Source organism: Ochotona princeps, chromosome 2 (assembly GCF_030435755.1).
Source record: "Ochotona princeps isolate mOchPri1 chromosome 2, mOchPri1.hap1, whole genome shotgun sequence".
Classification (NCBI taxonomy): domain Eukaryota; kingdom Metazoa; phylum Chordata; class Mammalia; order Lagomorpha; family Ochotonidae; genus Ochotona; species Ochotona princeps.
Genome location: NC_080833.1, coordinates 72531089 through 72550594, shown reverse-complemented (window position 1 = coordinate 72550594; position 19506 = coordinate 72531089). Strand labels below are relative to the sequence as shown.

Genomic DNA, 19506 nt, shown 5'->3' with positions numbered 1-19506 from the left:
GACCATGGCAGAAGCCTAACAGAAGAACCCAAACTGGGCCCGGCACAGTGGCCTAGCAGCTAAAGTCCTCGCCCTGAATGCACCAGAATCCCATATGGGTGCCGGTTCTAATCCCAGCAGCTCCACTTCCCATCTAGCTCTCTGCGTTTTGCCTGGGAAAGCAGTCGAGGACGGCCCAAAGTCTTGGGACCCTGCACCCGCGTGGGAGACCTGGAGGAAGTTCCTGGCTCCTGGCTTCATATCAGCACAGCACCGGCCATTGCAGTCACTTGGGGAGTGAAACATCAGACAGAAGATCTTCCTCTCTCTCTCCTCCTCTATGTATATCTGACTTTGCAATAAAAATAAATAAATCTAAAAAAAAAAAAAACACCCAGAACTGAAAGTCACTGGAGGGAGTGGCACAAGTGACTACAAACAAAGAACTGCTTATCCAAAGCAATCAGTAAAATCAAACCATAACCCTGTGGGTGGCACAACTTTAGAAACCCGTCCTAAGGAGAAGAATCTGATAACCAGTACAGTGACCAAGAGCAAAAGAAGAGACAGCGGCACAGTGAATATTACTGAAGACTTCGTTGCAAAGGAGCAAAAGCCTTTGCCAATCCCAGAGTTAACTGAGGAAATAAATTGAGAAACTAGGGGATAAAAAACTTTAACAATTTGTTATAAAGCTTCTTATCAACAATGAGTCGCACATGCAGGAATTCAAGGAGTTTAAGGAATATGTCACAAAGGAAATGGCAACACTGAAAAAAAAAAAAAAAAACCAAGCCAAAATATTGGAAATGAAGATCACAGTAGACCAAATTAAAAATTCAGTGAAAAGTCTCAATAACAGGATGAATGGGGTAGAAGAAAGAATCTCAGAATTGGAAAATATTTCTTGCCACAATTGGGAAATAATCAAAAAGCTGGAAGTAGAGCTGGTCCAAGCTAAAAAATGTATTCAAGAATTAAGAGACACTATTAAAAGGCCAAATTAAAAGTTATGAGAGTTCCAGAAAATGTAGAAAGAGAAGCTGGGTTTAAAGCTATATTCGATGAAACAATCAAGGAAAGCTTCCTTAATCTGGAGAAAGAATTGGGAAACAACATCCAGGAGGGACACAGAACTCCAAACAGGCTTGACCAAACGCAGTCTTCACCACAACACATGATAACCAAGCTCTCTCCAATCGAACTTAAGGAAAAGATCCTTAAATGTGCACGTGAAAAAAATCAAGTGACTTAAAGAAGAATGGCAATCAGACTCACAGCTGACCTCTCACAGGAAACTCTACAGGCCAGAGGAGAATGGAGTGACTTTTTCCAGATTCTAAAAGCGAAAAAAATGTTGGCCCATGATAACATAGCCAGCAAAGCTTTCTTTTGTCTTTGAAAATGAAATAAAATTCTTCCACCATAAGAAAAGTTGAAACCTGCCCTACAAATGATACTTACAGATGTTCTCTTGACAGAGAAGAGGAATAGCACCCACCAAAAACAATGGCAAACATAGCAGAGCACCCCAGTAAAATCATAACAGAAGACTAAATCAAGCAATGAACAAATCATTGTTAAAATGACAGGACCGGGCCCGGTGGCGTGGCCTAGCGGTAAAGTCCTCTCCTCGAACGCCCCGGGATCCCATATGTGCACCGGTTCTAATCCCAGCAGCTCCACTTCCCATCCAGCTCCCTGCTTGTGTCCTGGGAAAGCAGTAGAGGACGGCCCAATGCTTTGGGATCCTGCACCCATGTGGGAGACCTGGAGAAAGTTCCTGGCTCCTGGCTCCGATTCTTCCTGTCATTGATTTTGTTTTGTAGCGTTTCATTTGAGGGGATGTAGAGTAACTTGTAATAAATACTGTCATAACCAGATGTGAGGATACAATGCAGCATGCCTCTCTACTTCCAGATTAAAGATGGACTCCCATTGGAGCTGTTTAATTTAACTTGACAATAAGATGTTGGGCTTTCTGCCATTGTCCATGCCCACATTGATGGACATATGACTGTTTATGAATAACTATTCTATAGAAATAATATACGGGAACTAAGTGTGTAGGGGAGGGGATTTGCACAGGGAGTCAGGGAAATTCCTGTGCCTATGGAACTCTATGGAACTCTATGGAACTGTATCTAATAATAATAATAATAATAATAATAGTAATAATAATAATTAGGGGAAAAGAAATACCTTTTTACTTGTATGATTTTCTCCTATTAATCATCAGATTTGTTTGTTTCTTTAAAATATAAACTTTGTACTGCACAAAGTCTTGATGTGAGGACTTCTCTCTTCTGTGGCTACTCACTGCTGAAATAAGATAGTCTAGTGTTAAGGCTTTAAATATCATCAATGCATTGTTGATTTTCATGAGTGTATCTTCAAAATAGTACTTTCACTCCCTGACCACTGCTCTTCATGTAATATGACAAGAGCTCTACTCTTAGGTGCCTAATGAATATATAAAGCTAAAATGTCTAAAACTCAGCTTGTATATAACTCTATATCTTCTTCTCACAGTTTTCCTCATTTCATATGGCCATTTAGTTCAATTAAAATTCCTTGAGTTTGTTCTGGACTCTTCCTTCTCTTATTGCATATATACCTCACCAGCAGTTCTTGGAAGCTCTATTTTAGTTATATCCAGAATCTTCTGTCTTCCCACAGCCTGCTGTGCCACCACCCAATCTACACCACCATCATCTGTCACTCACTACTGTGATAAACTCCCGCTTAGACTCCTTCTCGTCCATCAGAGTGATCCTGCTGAAATCCACACCATGTCTCCTTTCTTCTCCAAACTTCTCTAAGGTTTCCTGTCTCTCAGTAAAAGCACAGCCTCTACTATGACTTAGAAGATCCCATATGATCTGGATTCACAGTCACTATTCCCTTGTTGGGCCTATCTGATCTCTGAATCCTTCTCCCACGATATGGAACCTCATATCTCTTCCAGTTCACCGCATGTATCCCTGCCATATTACCTCTGTACATGCTCATTCCCCCTGTCTACAAAGTTCTTCCCTCAGACATCCTTTGAACTCATCCTTTTCTTTCTGTCATTACTCATAAAACCTTTTTTTTTTAAAAAAGAAATAGTTTTTACTACTTTTGTATTTTCAGTTATTTGAATTTAATTTATAAGTTTCCTGTATATATTTTTTTAATTGTTTATTATTTAACTTCAGTAATTACATTGTATTATGTGACACAGTTACATAGATACTTGGGTTCTCCCCACCCCTCCCCAAACCCCCCCACCATGGTGGATTCCTCCACCTAGTTGCATAACCACAGCTCAAGTTCAGTTGAGATTCCCCCATTGCAAGCGTATACCAAACATAGAGTCCAGCATCTTATTGTCCAGTCAAGTTCAACGGCTTCTTAGGTATACCCTCTCTGGTCTGAAGACAGAGCCAGCTCCAACATACCATCAGCAAAAATTTACATCATTATGGAATTAATTGACATAGTAATGAGTAACCAATATGTTAAAAGTAAATGCGAGTTCCCAGTCACCTTCTGTGACCACCTCACCTATACTTCAATTTTAGTTTATACACAACATATAACATTCAAAACATAACATGTTATACATAACATCATATCATCTTAAATTAAGGCAAACATGTGGTATTTAACCTTTTGGGATTGGCTCATTTCCCTTAGCATTATGGTTTCCAGTTTGGCCCATTTGGCCACAAAGAACTGCATTTTGTTTTTTTTAATAGCCGAGTAGTATTCCATGGAGTAGATGAACCATAGCTTTCTTATCCAATCCTCTGTTGATGGGCATTTTGGTTGCTTCCATGTTTTTGCAATTACTGATTGTGCTGCTATGAGCATAGGAGTGCATGTTGGTTTCTCATAAAACAAGTGTTCTGGATATATTCCTAGGAGTGCTATTGCTGGATCATACGGTATGTTGAATTTGAGTTGTTTGAATATTCTCCATACTGATTTCCATAGAGGCTGTACCAGCCTGCAGCCCCACCAGCAGTGGAGTAGGGTTCCCTTTTCCCCGCAACCTCGCCAACAAGTGTTGTTGGTGCTTTTATTCATGTGGGCCAGTCTTACTGGAGTTAGGTGGTACCTCATTGATGTTTTAATTTGGATTTCCCTTATTGCCAGGGAACTTGAGCATTTTTTCCTATGTTTATTTGCCATTTGGGTTTGTTCTTTTGTGAAGTGTTTGCCCATTTCCCGTGCCCATTTCTTGAGTGGCTTGTTTGTTTTGACATTTTGGTTGTTTTGTAGCTCTTTGTATATTCTGGAGATCAGCCCTCTATCACCTATGTCGTGTGCGAAGATCTTCTCCCATTCTGTGGGTTGCCTTTTTACTTTGTTGATTGTTTCTCTAGCTGTACAGAAGCTTCTTAGTTTGATGAGGTCCCAATTGTTTATTTTGGTCTCGATTTCTACTGCATTTGGAGTCTTTTTTAGGAAGTGAGGGCCTACCCCTAAGTGTTGCAGTGTGTTTCCAACATTTTCTTCCAAAAGTTTGAAGGTTTCTGGATGTAGGTTTAGATCTGTTATCCATTTAGATTTGATCTTAGTGTATGGTGAGAGATGTGGATCTATTTTTTTGTTTCTGCAGGCTATCAACCAGTTGTCCCAACAGCATTTATTGAACAGACCTTCCCATTTGCCTGGATTGTCGTTTGTCTTTTTGTCAAAGATTATTTGGTTGTATCTGTGTGGGTTTCCTTCTGGTGTTTCTATTCTGCTCCATTGATCTTCCTCTCTATCTTTGTGCCAGTACCACGCTGTTTTGATAACCACTGCCCTATAGTATGTCCAGAGGTCCGGAACTGCAATTCCCCCTGCTAACTTCCTATTCTTCAGGATGGTTCTAGCTATCCGTGGTTTTTTGTGCTTCCAGATGAACCTTTGGATCATTGTTTCCAGTTCCACTACTATTCAACATAGTCCTAGAGGTACTCGCTGAGGCCATAAGACAAGAAAAAGAAATCAGAGGAATCCAAACGGGAAACGAAGAAGTTAAACTCTCATTATATGCAGATGATATGATTCTTTATGTAGAAGAGCCAAGAGACTCAATACAGAGACTGCTAGAACTTGTACGAGAGTTTGGTAGAGTGGCAGGGTACAAAATTAATGAACAAAAATCAACAGCCATAGTGTATGCGAACAGCCCCAAGATGGAAAAAGACTTAACCAGCAAGATACCATTCAAAATAACAGAGAAAAGTATGAAATATCTGGGAATAAATCTAACCAAAAATGTAGGAGACTTATTTGAAGAAAACTACAAACTACTTAAAAAAGAAATAGAACAAGACCTCAAAAGATGGAGTAACATCCCATGCTCCTGGATAAGTAAAATCAATATCATTAAAATGTCTATACTGCCAAAAGCAATATATACATTCAACGCAATCCCAATCAAATTGCCCAAAACATTCTTCATGGAACTGGAAACAATGATCCAAAGGTTCATAAAACCTTTTAAGTAAAGTTTTTCCCTAGAAATATCTTAAAAGTTTCAATAAAAGACAGCAGCAGTTTATTTCTTCCTTTCCTGCTGAATTTGTTCTCCTTCCTGATTATCACTGTCTCAGATATTTTACATTTCAGTTTAGTGTTAAAATGTTGTCGTGCTTACTAAGTTATAATCTCTTTAGGGGCAATTTATTTGTGTACTATTCAAGCCTTAGCACCTAGAGTAAATGTGTACTGAATGGTTAAAGAGCACAGTAAAATATACTTTCCAGATGATTTTTATGTGTTTCATTTTGTAATAGTCTAAATTTCATAAACCTTAGCAAATTTTCAATAATTAGGATAAGTAAACATATCTGTTTTATTATGCTCTCTTCCAGGGAAAGCCAGGTCAGAAGGGGAATATAGGTGAGCCAGGACCAGAAGGCTTAAAGGTAATGCAGCTGATTTTATTTCCAGTTTAAAACACAATTTCCAGAAAAATAAAAAGACTTTCAAGATTTCTGATGAACTCATGTCAAATACAGGGCATCAAGAATTTCCTCTGAGCCTATGAAAATGTATCATGAAAAATCAAAATTAAAAAGCATTCAAATGATTTACTAGTAAACAATGTGTAAGGAACAATCAAAGCAAGGACGGACTTAAAGAAAAACTTCTAGGGAAAAAAGCAAATTGCAAGGAGTCAGTTACATATTAAAAGTGTTTTAAATAGTAATTGAGAGGTTCTCTCTCTCACTCTCTCTTCCAGCTTTTCTCTCTCCCTTCCTCTTTCTGTCTCTTCCTCTCCTTCTCTCTATGATATATTTCTATGACAATGTACATATCTACCATTGTAGTTATGCAATTTAGTAAATAAATGTTTGAGTAAGTTTGAGTAAGATTTATAGGCCGGATACAGGTCAATAAGTCATAATTTCAGGCATTACCTATTCCACTGGGAAGAAGCCTCTAAATTAAAATAACCGTACTCAGGAGTGAACACAGAATCAGACAGATTCCCAAGATGATCATTGAGTTTCCCTTAGTACTCGATGACATTAAAAGGATACACTTTTTCATTATTTCCATGATCAGGTGATTTTTATAGAACCAATAAATGTAAAATGGCAGAGGAGTTTAGTATATACAGCACCAAGGCCATAAGGAGACATTATAAGAATTGGTGTTTTAAAATTTTTTTTTCTTTGAAAGTCAGATTTACAGAGAGAAGGAGAGACAGAGAGAAAGATTGTGCATCTGCTGATTCATTCCCTAAGTAGCCACAACCTCCAGAGCAGAGTTGATCCAAAAACATGAGCCAGGATCTTCTTCCAGGTCTCCCACATGGGTACAGGTTCCCAAGGTTTTGTGCCAAAGTTAACTGCTTTCCCAGGCCATAAGCAACGTGCTGGATGGGAAGTGGGGCAACAGGAATATGAGCCAATGTGCATATGGGATCCCGGCAGATACAAGGAGAGTAAGGGCAATATCATTATGTGCTTAAAATTGCATATAAATAAATTTTAAAATTGATAAAATATTTTAAAATGTTTAAGTGTTAAGCATAGTTACATTATGCTTAGCAATTCCACTTCTAGAAATATGCTCAAAGGAATTGAAAACAGTTGTCCAAGCAAAAATTTCTACATAAATGTTCATAGCTGCACCATTCACAATAGCCAAAAGAAGAGGCAACCATATGCCCATAAGTCCATGGATTACAAACAAGTTGCTGTATGTTGTGGAATATTATCTGATTGGAAAAAGGAAGACAGCACCCATATGTTACAACGTGGGTGAACCTGAGAGAAGCCATTCACATAAGATCACATATTATGTGATTTTATGCATATAAAATCCACAGAATGGGCAAATCTGTGGACAATAAGTTGATGTGTGCTTATTTGGGGGACTTCAGGATGGATAGATGAGTAATTACAAAAGATTGCCTAGTTTCTCTTCATGGTAAGGAACATGTTCTAGAGTGAATTGTGGGGATGATTGCACAGATCTGTGAACACACTAAAACCACAGAATTGCACATTTTAAATGCTATTTGGCATGTAAATATTTATTTCAGTCAAGTTGTTTTAAAACAATAAAAAATAAGTCATGGAAGAATTTTTAAAATGTTTAAAAGTCCCAGAAAATTAAAGCTCAATATTTACCAATAATCAACTATCCTTTACTGGGATTACTCTGGACTGCCAGATGCTTTAGTGAAGTCCAAATATGGACTACCATTCAGTCAAACTAGCACCAAGTGAGTCTTGGTCATTATTAACATGAGGCTACTGTATGAAGGAAGTTCTTTGCTGTTCAGTGCCCCATAGCTCTCACTGACATATGAGCTTCAGTATCTGTTCAATCTGTTTAGTCTATGGCCTACGACTTCCTGGGAGAGAATTTGGGAGATAATTAAAGTCACCACCTTTCGCAGGACTCTTTCCAAGCCTGGGGGACATACTTTTTATGTTTTTCTCTCTGGTTGTGCTCTTCCAGGAAAAAAGCCATCTGCAAACAATTTCAGCTTGCCATCTAACCCAAAGTGTTTCAAATGAATCAGTAACACACAGATTCCATCTCCCTTTTTTAATTTGGAGAACACCCACTTATAAAGAAGGAGTGAAAAATACTGGAAAAAATACTGCTCATATTATCCTGCCATCCATTTATGTAAAGCAGTCTATCAAAAACTACATATTATAGCCTGCTACATACAAAGCTTCACTCTTCATTATCGGAATGCATACAGAAATTAACGAGAAAATTTGTGTGGACTTTTAAAAAAAAAGATTTTGTAAGTTTCTTTCGAAGGGATTATTTATAATCATTGAGTTTCAGTGGTTTATATCAGTACTATCCCATAGAAATGTAGGACCCAGTGTGATGACTCAGTGGCTAAATCCTCGCCTTGCATGCATTGGGATCCCATATGGACACCTGATTAGGTCCCAACCGTTCCACTTCCATCCCAGCTCCCTGCATGTGGCCTGGGAAAGCAGTAAATGATGATCCAAAGCCTTGGGACTCTGCACTCTCCTGGGAGACCCAGAAGAAGCTCCGTGCTCTAGCTTTGGATGGGCGCAGCTCTGACCATTGCAGCCATTTGGGAAGTGAACCAACAAACTGACTCTCTCTCCTTCTCTCTGTAAATCTACCTTTCCAATAGAACTAAAATAAATATTAAAAAATAACATGCATCACACATGTGAGCCACATTAATTGAAAATAGGCAACAGTAGATTTCAAACCCAGACAGAAGATAAAGAAATTGTGTCTTAATCAGTTTATGCTGCATATAGATATATTGAAATAACATGCTGGAGTTCATAAAGATCTGTTAAATATTTCATATTTACAAGGCAGAATTAAATAATTTAGTATTTAGAAATTGAAAATTTTTCAAAAGAAGTACAAATATCCAAGAAGCATATGAAAAATTTGCTCAATGTCATTGACTACCAGAGAAATACAATAAAAACCACAAAGAAGTATCATCTCATTACAGATATAATAACTTATCAAAAATCAAAAAATAGTGAGAGCTGCCCTGGTTGTAGAGAAAAGATGACTCTAATGCATTGTTGCTGGGAATTCAAAGTACTACAACCATTGAGGAAAACAATGTAGCTTCCTAAAAATACTAAAAATAAATCTGTCATATAAAACATGTACCACTTCAGGATATATGTTCAAATAAGCTCAGCATATGAGAATGATTCCTATACTCCCATGTTAATCGCAGTATCAGTCACAGTAGCAAAGTTGTGAAACCAGTCTGGATGGCCATCAATGGATGAATGCATAAAGAAAATGTGTATATGTGAACACTAGAATATTATTTAGCTGTGAAGAAGAATGGAATCCTGACATTTATAGGAAATTGCTTAGAATTAGAGATCATTGAGATAAATAAAATAAATAGGACAGAGAAAGAGAAAATGCTATATATTTAATTTTAGATCTAAGTTTTTGTGGTATGCATGTGTATATACTTAGTTTATAGATATTTATAAATGTTGTCTGCAATTATATACAAAAATTGATAACTTACTATATTCTCTCATTTTATGCTTTCTCTTGAATCCAATATTTATGATATTTATGTATCCAACCCTAACATGACCTGTGCAGTATGAGCCAAATTCAAAGGGGAGGTGATGCACAAATAGAAAAAGTAAATAGGGACACAAAATACAGATTATGATGGCAGGGGAGGGGACAGAGGTTTCTCCTCAACAAAAGGGAGAGGAAACTGCTGAGTTGTTACCAGCAGATTTTATTTTCTTGGTCAAAGTATCAAATTTCTCTACAGATATGGCACATCCTCATTTCCACTGATAACTAGCCTCTGAGACCACCAAGAGATCATCATGTGATGAGGGGAGGAAGAGAAAAGGATGTCTCACTGAGTACACAAACAATTTGTTTTCTGAGGAAGAACACCTGCATTTGAACACTTGGCTCTTTGGCCAGATATTGCTTTGCCTGCAGAACACTTTAGCTGAGTTTGTTTCTGGATTGCTTAGTTTGTTCCTGTCTTACTCATTCTCACTTTGCTGATATCCACTCAGAACAGCCTCCAGCACATCCAGCTTCCAATTTGTATGTGTGTGTTTATAAATGCAACAGAAATGGCAAAAGGTTGAAAATTGTTCTGTTGGAAAATAAATAAATGCAAAAAAGTAAAAAGAAACATAAAACTAATTTTATATATTTTATTTTACCCATTATATCAATTTATTAACCTTTCAACATGTAACCAGCATTAGAATTATTGATGAGTTTTTTGAAATGTTTTTAGTACAAAGTCTTGGACTCTTACCTGTACTTTTATTGATATCACATTTCAGTTCACATCATCCCTTTACAGGTAGTCAGTAGCCATTTATCATTAGAGGCTTTAATATTGTAATGTTAATGTCTCATTACTCCATAATGCAGTATCGTTATAAATTTCAGATGTTGAGTAATGGTTTAATCTCTAGCTTTGTAAAAGAAAATATAAACTCCTGTCATATTCATGGTATGTGTTACCAATATAACCTTCAACCTTTCAGTAATCCATACCCTTATTCAGGTCATTCTATATCACACAAAATGGCCACTTCTATCATTATGTAGCAACTGTTTAGGGCCCAAGTAATTTCTTTTTCTGCTTTTGAAAGATTTATTTATTTTTATTGGAAAGTCAGATATACAGGGAGGAGAAGAGACACAGAGGAACATCTTCCATCTGATATTTCAATCCCCAAGTGGCCACAACAGCCAGAGTTGAGCCAATCTGAAGCCAGGAACCCTGAGCTTCTTTAAGATCTACCACATGGGTGTAGGGTCCCAAGGCTTTGGGCCATCCTAGACTGTTTCCCAGGCCACAAACAGGGAGCTGGATGGGAAGTGGGACTGCCAGGGTTAGATCTGGCGCTGACATGGGATCCCAGCACCTGAAAGCAGAGGAATTTAGCCACTGAGCTACTGCACAGGGCACCCAAATAATTTCATAACCCATTATTTGGAATTATCGATGTTTGAATTTTTCAAATATGATGGATAGACAGTGGCTTACTTGATGCTGCCAGAAGGCTATATTAGCACACATCCGTTAACATTCCTGGAATGAAATGTAAGAATGTTCAGATTAATTGGGATACATCGAAGTTTTAAATGGCCTCAATCATATCATTCTAGTCATTGTTGCCAAATAAATTCAGATTAGCTGAGGATTGTTGCCAAATGAAATGTTTTCAGGGGTGGATTGACTGCAAATTGTTGTTTGTGTTATGAGCATTAGTTGTTTTTCCAGTAAAACAGACTCTAGCTGATGTAACACAGAGTACCTCTCCTTTGGGCTCCTTTAGGATTTTCCTGTGATACAACTTCTCTTCTACTCAAGCAAGTGAATATTCCTGTGAACTGCAAAGTGCTTACCACTCTACCTACCTCAATATATATTTCTTTTAATTTTTTTATTTATACAATTGCTTTAAAGTGATTTAAAGTCATGAACAGGACAAAATAATTTAGTAAAATAGATTATTATTACTATTTGAATAAAATAATACTATTTGAATGAATGTAACAATTTTAGCACAGAGACCAAGTTCTCACTACTGTAAAGGATTTCGAGGAAGAGATTTTCTTTCCCCTTTAAAGGCCATCAAGAATTACATTAGAATTGACAGAGGAAGAGCTTCCATGAATACTATTATTTCAAAACTAATCATTTTTATATTTTTATCTTTTTTTAAATAGGGAGAAGTAGGAGATCAAGGAGCTACTGGAAGAATTGGAGACACAGTAAGCTTATTTTTACTCTCCTATTATATTATTAATTTTATTATACAATTTCATAGGTTATTGGATTTCCCTGAACCCCTCCTCAAAACTCCCTCCCTCCAGCTGATTTCCCTTACATTATGACAATAGTATAGTCCTTCATAAGCAGTCATAAGTCCACAGTTCTGCTATTTGAGTGTATTCTGACATTGCAGGTACAGACACTGATAGATAATCCAGTATACATTGTCAAGATATATTCACAAGTACTTTAGGAGTTATCCTCGATTTGGAAGTAGAGATGCATACTGCATTGTTTCTTCACATCTGGATACGATAGTCTCTATTACACCATCACTATACATTACCTAAAATGAGAAACCATAAAACAAAATCAGCAACAGGAATAAAGTTAAATAAATTTACAGCAGCATGGAGTTAAATAACATGCTATTGAATAACCAATGTGTCGATGAACAAATGAAAATGAAAACAAAAAAGCTTCTTGGGTAAAATGATGCTACTGTGTGATGTATGAGTCAGTCAAGAATTTAATAAGAGAAAAGAAACTAATTTGAAGAAATGAAAATAAGAACAAAAATTTCAAAAGCTATGGGTTGCAGCAAAAATAGTATTAAAAGGTCTTTTGATCCTATAATTTGAATGAACTTTGCCTTATATCAGAGAAAACATATGGTAGTTGTCCTTCTGAGATTGACTTATTTCACTGAGCATAATGGTCTCCAGTTGGGACCATCTAGTTGCAAATCGTATAATTTCATTCCTTTTAATGGCTCAGTTGTATTCCATGGAGTAGATGTATTACAGTTTCTTTAACCATTCCTCTTTGGATAGGCATCTGGGTTGTTTCCTTTTCTTTTTTTTTTTTTTTTTCTGTTGTAGATTGTGCTGCTCTAAATACAGGGTTACAGATCTCCTTCTCATATGCAGTTTTTCATTTCCTTTGGTTATGTTCCTAGGAGGAGGATACCTGGGTCATACGGCAGGTTTATTTGGAGTTCTCCAAGCACTCTCCATACTGATTTCCATAGTGGTTGTACTAGCCTAACCTCCCACCAGCACTGTCTCCCCACATCCATGCCAGCAGATGTTATTAATACAGTTCTGAATGTAGGCCAACCTCATTCGAGTTAAGTGGAACCTCAGTGTGGCCTTGACTTGTATCTCCCTGATGGCTAGGGAGCCTGATCATCTTTTCATATATATGTCTGTTAGCCATTTGAATCTGTTCTTTTAAAAAATGTCTATTCCTTTGCCCATTTCTTCACAAGGTTGTTTGTTTTTCCTGTCGTGTTTATAAAGCTCTTTGTAAGTCCTGGATATTAGTCCCCTATCTGTTGTGTAGTGTGCAAAGATTTTCTCCCATTCTGTTGGTTGCTTCTTCACTTTGATGATTGAAACTTTTGCTGTACAGAGCTTTTTAGTTTGATGTGATCCTGTTTGTTTATTTTGGCTTTGACTGCCTGTGCTCTTGCTCTCTTTTCCAAGAAATCTTTCAGCATTCCTATATCTTGGAGAGTGCTTCCTATATCTTCCTTTATTGGTTTGATGGTTTCTGGGTGCAGAAACCATTTAGAGCTCATTTTTTGTATAATGTGACAGGTGGGGTCTTGCTTCTTACCTCTGCAGGCTGCAGTCCATTTGTCTCAACAGCATTTGTTGAAGAGACCAGATTTTTCCATGGATTGGTTTCAGTTTTCTTGTCACAGATTAGTTGGCTATACATGTGTTAGCTCCATTCTAATGTTTCTATTCTGTTCCATTGATCTTATTCTCTGTTTCTCTACCAGTACCAGACTGTTTCGATTATCTTTGCTCTGTAGTATGTCTTGAGGTCTGGAATTGTAATTCCTCCAGCTTGATTTTTATCTTCAGGATAGCTTTGGTTGTTCATGGTCTCTTGTGTTTCCAAATGAACTTTTGCATCTTCTTTTCCATTTTGTAGAAGAATATTGTTGGAATTTTATTAGGATTGCATGGAATTTATATATTACTTTTGGTAATATGGACATTTTGATTATGAAAATGCTGAACCAGGAATATGGTAAATTTCTCCATTTTTTCATTTCTTCTGTTTCTTTTTAAAATATTTTATAGTTTTCATGATCAGTGTTTTCCACTTGTTTGGTTAGATTAATTCCTAGATAGTTAAGATTCCTCTCCACTGTTTTAAAGAGGCCTGTACTTGCAATTTACCAGCCATGGAATTATTTGTGTATACTAATGCCATCGATTTGTGTTTATTAATTTTGTATCCTGCTACGCAGCCAAAGTCTTTGTAAGTTCCAGTAGTCTCTTGATATGCTTTAAGCACTTTCAGTAATTAGGCTACTCATAATTATGTGAGCTATAATGCAAACAATTCATATTTACAGCAAATTTAAATCCATTGTAATGTTCCTAATGACAGAAAGAACAGAATTAGGGGAAACACAATGGATGGAATTCTCTTCCAGCATAAATCAAATTTATAAGACTGCAGAAGCATTCTTATTTCCAGTATTTATTTTTCAGTTCTATTTCTGACAATTCCAAACTGAATTTGACCTTAACATTTTTCTTGCTTAAGAAGCTTACCAGGGATTGATATTGTTTTATAGTTTATTAAGTTACTACTTACAATGCTGGAATCCAGTATGAGGGCTCATTCAAGTCCAGCTGCTTTGCATCCAATCCAGCTTTCTGCTCGTGTGCTAGCAAATGGCCACAGAACATAGCACAAGTGCTTGTGCCCTTTCACCCAGTGGGAGACCAGGGTGGAGTTCTGGGCTCCTTGGCTTTGGCCAACTCTCTGTTGCAGGCATCGGGGGAGTAAAGCAACAGATACAGATCTTTCCTCCTGTGTGTCTCTCCCTGTCTCTGTCACTCATCCTTTCAAATAAAGAAACAAGTAAATCTTTTATTTTGTATAACAAAACCTATTAAATCATAAAATATTTTAATAGTTTGAAGAAATTTTCCCTTAGGATTTGAAAATTTGAGTAAACTAAGAAACGATGAGCAGCAAAGTATAAATCTTTTTTGCAAGTAAAGTTTGAGTTATTTTAATTTATTTCATCATGAAAGTGCACACTCCAAGTCTTATTTGAATCAGGTGTGTAAGTTAGAAGTAAACTTATTTTCTACTATGAGGAATGCTAGTTAAAATACTTTCTGTCATAGGAGTGAATCCACATCACTTACATAGAGTGAAAAATTAACACCAGGAAAGTGAATTTGTTGGATATAATTTAATAGCATAAGTGAGTAAATTCAGCTCCCTATAACTTATGATTTAACTAAAGTAACATTTTCTTCAAAGCCCTAATTAAATAGCTATAAATTCTAGTATTTGAATAAAGCATCAAATTCCCTCTAATACCCTTTTTTCTTTAATTTTTAATAAATATGGATGATAGCCTCTTTTAAAGATCATTGCCACACTCAGCTAATCCTAAATTACTAAAAGATGAACTTGTTGTTCCTGCTTTTTGTCTATAAATATTTTAATATAATGCTAATTTCAATTATTTAAGGCTTCTCATCAAATGTGATTTTAATTTACATTTTTCTAGGACAACTCAAAGAAATTGACCATGTCTGAATAGTGGCAGATTTCTTAAGAAATGCCAAGTTAGCTTCCAGAATTAAACTAGCAGTGAAGAATAATGAATATCCTTTCCTAAAATTGACATATACTAAACTTTTAAGTACTGTTTGTTTAAAAGTGCTGGACTGATTCCACTTGTGTAAGAACCCCAAACCAGTGCTATCCAGAAAAAGGAAAAGGACTGTCTTTTCACCAGAGGTAAAATAACCTTTATTGCTTAATCTTTTTGTGTTAGGCATAATGTTCAGTAATTTTCCACATGACGATGTTCAGTTTGATTCAAATGATTTAAGAGATGTGTTTTTCGATTCCAGTTTTTAGAATGAGGAAACCGGAGCAGAGTCAGTAATTCAGTGTTTCATAGCTAATAAATCGGTGAACTAAGCTTTAAACCCAGAGCTTGAAACTCACAGGCCTAATCTCTGAATTATTCATTTTAAGACAGTTTGATATTAGTAACTATTTTGCTACTTATGGGTGGATGACATAGTCTTTTTTAAAAATTACTAACTGTGTCAAGTTGATTTGAAAACAGAAAATATTTAATTTTTTACTCAGTAATTCCCAGCTTTTGTGTTTTTCTTGTTAATTTCCAGATACTGTAAATGCAGTAAATCTAATTCACAGTTCTGTTTTAAAGAAAATTTGTGAGACATATGAGAAGATATGATTGTAGTTCATGACATCGGTAGTGTAACTCTGAGGCATCTGAACTTATACCAGCTGTTTTTTGTTTTTCTGATCTTTTGTACATTCATCTAAATCTTTTTAACTAAATCTCTTTGAGTCTCTTTTCTTGTTATTTTCCTCCCTTTCTTTTCCCCGTTCTCTCTTTCTCCCACTTCTTTCTTCTTTTCCATCTCTCTCCTCTCCTCCCTCCCTCCCTCACACATCCCTCCCTCTCCCTCCCTCACAGTTTGCAATAGAGCATACCCAGCACAAACATCCCACATGAGAAGGAAGTAGTCAAGAACAGGAACCAATCATGTAGGGTTATATTTATCACTTTAAATTTGATGCTAGATAATGAAAAATGTCTTAAGAATTCTAGATTCTAAGTAAAACAATGTCATGGCTTAATCTGCGTTTTAAGATCACTCTGATTGAAATGAATCTAGAAGTTAGAACACTGTTGTGAGCAACAAAAATAGGAGGATAAATAGAATACTACTTCAGTTGTCTACATGAGAGATATTTATACCATGGTGATTACCGTGGTTATAAAATTGTCATACTTGAGGTGACAGACAGGATGTGTATTGCAAAACAAGGACAAATTATAGTCATCCCTTATCATACACTAGGCCTTTGATAAATGAACTATTTGAGACATATCAAGAATATTTTCTGTAAGCAGAAGGAATTGATATATGTGATACATAAGGATTTTTCCAATCTGAGAACTTAAGATTCTTTTCTTAACAAATGAATGCTTATCATTTTTCTCTCATATGCCTGTTTGACTTCCTTTTTTGGCCCTTTGCTAATGTGACCATATGTTTCTGAAACTGAAGCAAATGGAATAGACTCAGTGGTTTGGAGCAATACTTCACAGCTTTCTCCAGAATGGAGTAATAATTTGTACTGTGATTTATTAGTGGTGATACTCAAAATCATGCAAGTCTTTCGTTACGATAGAAAACATGGGGATTCTGCAGAAAATAATCAATAGTGACTCCCAAAATTCTTTCTTGACCTGTTGCTTTAAATCTAAAATGTAAGCATCAGTGGTACATGTCAATCAATAAATCAACCATTTCAGTACTGTGATACATATTGTGAGGTTGTCACAGACTGATATTTTGTTTAGTTCAATTCTATAATCCCATTGCTCAGTGTGAATTTGAAATAAAATACGTATTTTTTTCCCAACTCATGGAAAGCATCAAATATAATACATAGCATAGAAATTTTAAACTCATTTACACTATATTTTTTTAAAGATTTTATTATTATTATTGGAAAGCCGGATATACAGAGAGGAGGAGAGACAGAGAGGAAGTTCTTCCATCCGATGATTCACTCCCCAAGTGAGCCGCAATGGGCTAGTGTGCGCCAATCCGTTGCCGGGAACCAGGAACCTCTTACGGGCCTCCCATGCGGGTGCAGGGTCCCAAAGCTTTGGGCTGTCCTCGACTGCTTTCCCAGGCCACAAGCAGGGAGCTGGATGGGAAGTGGAGCTGCCGGGATTAGAACCTGCGCCCATATGGGATCCTGGGGTGTTCAAGGCAAGGACCCCAGCCGCTAGGCCATGCTGCCGGGCCCTACACTATATATATATTTTTTATTAAATTTATTCATTAATTACATTGTGTTGTAATTACATAGAATCTGGGATTCTCCCCCCACACTCCCCCCATGGTGGGTTCCTCCACCTTGTTGCATGACCATAGTTCAAGTTCAGTTGAAATTCCCTCTTTGCAAGTATATGCCAAGCATAGAGTCCAACATCTTATAGTCCAGTCAAGTCCAACTACTTATTGGGTAGACCCTCTCTGGTCTGAGGGCAGAGTCAGCAGAGTATCATCCCAGTCAAACGAAAGCACTAGTATACCATCTGCAACAATTAACATCGTTATGGAATGAATTGACATGGTATTGAGCAGTCAACATGTTAAAAATAAATGCGATTTCGGGCCTGGTGGCGTGGCCTAGCGGCTAAAGTCCTCGCCTTGAATGCCCCGGGATCCCATATGAGCGCCGGTTCTAATCCCGGCAGCTCCACTTCCCATCCAGCTCCCTGCTTGTGGCCTGGGAAAGCAGTCGAGGACGGCCCAATGCATTGGGACCCTGCACCCGCGTGGAAGAGGTTCCAGGCTCCTGGCTTTGGATCGGCGCGTACCGGCCCTTTGCAGCTCACTTGGGGAGTGAAACATCGGATGGAAGATCTTCCTCTATGTCTCTCCTCCTTTCTGTATATCTGGCTTTCCAATAATAACAAAATCTTTAAAAAAAAAATGCGATTTCTTAACCACTTTCTGTGACCCCCCATTCACAGTTCAATTTTAGTTTATATACTACATATGACATAATATCCATAACATAACATGATATGCTTAACATCATATCATATTAAATTAAGGCAAACATGTGGTATCTAACCTTTTGGAATTGGTTCATTTCCCTTAGCATTATGGTTTCCAGTTTGGCCCATTTGGCCACAAAGAACTGCATTTTGTTTTTTTTAATAGTTGAGTAGTATTCCATGGAGTAGATGAACCATAGCTTTCTTATCTAATCCTCTGCTGATGAGCATTTTGGTTGTTTCCATGTTTTTGTAATTACTGATTGTGCTGCTATGAACATAGGAGTGCATGTTGGTTTCTTGTAAAACAAGTGTTCTGGATATATTCCTAGGAATGCTATAGCTGGGTCATACGGTATGTCTATTTTGAGTTATTTGAATATTCTCCATACTGATTTCCATAGAAGCTGTACCAGCCTGCAGCCCCACCAGCAGTGGAGTAGGGTTCCTTTTTCCCCGCAACCTTGCCAGCAAGTGTTGTTGGTGTTTTTCATGTGGGCCACCCTTACTGGCGTTAGGTGGTACCTCATTGATGTTTTAATTTGGATTTCCCTTATTGCCAGGGAACTTGAGCATTTTTTCCTATGTTTATTTGCCATTTGGGTTTGTTCTTTTGTGAAGTGTTTGCCCATTTCCCGTGCCCATTTCTTGAGTGGCTTGTTTGTTTTGACATTTTGGTTGTTTTGTAGCTCTTTGTATATTCTGGAGATCAGCCCTCTATCACCTATGTCGTGTGCGAAGATCTTCTCCCATTCTGTGGGTTGCCTTTTTACTTTGTTGATTGTTTCTCTAGCTGTACAGAAGCTTCTTAGTTTGATGAGGTCCCAATTGTTTATTTTGGTCTCGATTTCTACTGCATTTGGAGTCTTTTTTAGGAAGTGAGGGCCTACCCCTAAGTGTTGCAGTGTGTTTCCAACATTTTCTTCCAAAAGTTTGAAGGTTTCTGGATGCAGGTTTAGATCTTTTATCCATTTAGATTTGATCTTAGTATATGGTGAGAGATGTGGGTCTATCTTTTTGTTTCTGCAGGCTATCAACCAGTTGTCCCAACAGCATTTATTGAAGAGACATTCCCATTTGCCTGGATTATTGTTTGTCCTTTTGTCAAAGATTATTTGACTGTATCTGTGTGGGTTCCCTTCTGGTGTTTCTATTC

General features: G+C 37.2%; 1 protein-coding gene across 2 annotated transcripts in view; it reads left to right on the top strand.

Moving 5' to 3' along the window:
* Positions 1–19506, top strand: part of COL24A1 (collagen type XXIV alpha 1 chain) — a 339546-nt gene that overhangs the window by 154622 nt on the left and 165418 nt on the right. For both annotated transcript variants that reach the window (XM_058658790.1, XM_058658792.1), the window contains 2 exons: positions 5835–5888; positions 11692–11736. In XM_058658790.1, coding sequence (XP_058514773.1) covers positions 5835–5888; positions 11692–11736 — 99 coding nt within the window. The remainder of the gene's footprint in view (positions 1–5834; positions 5889–11691; positions 11737–19506) is intronic.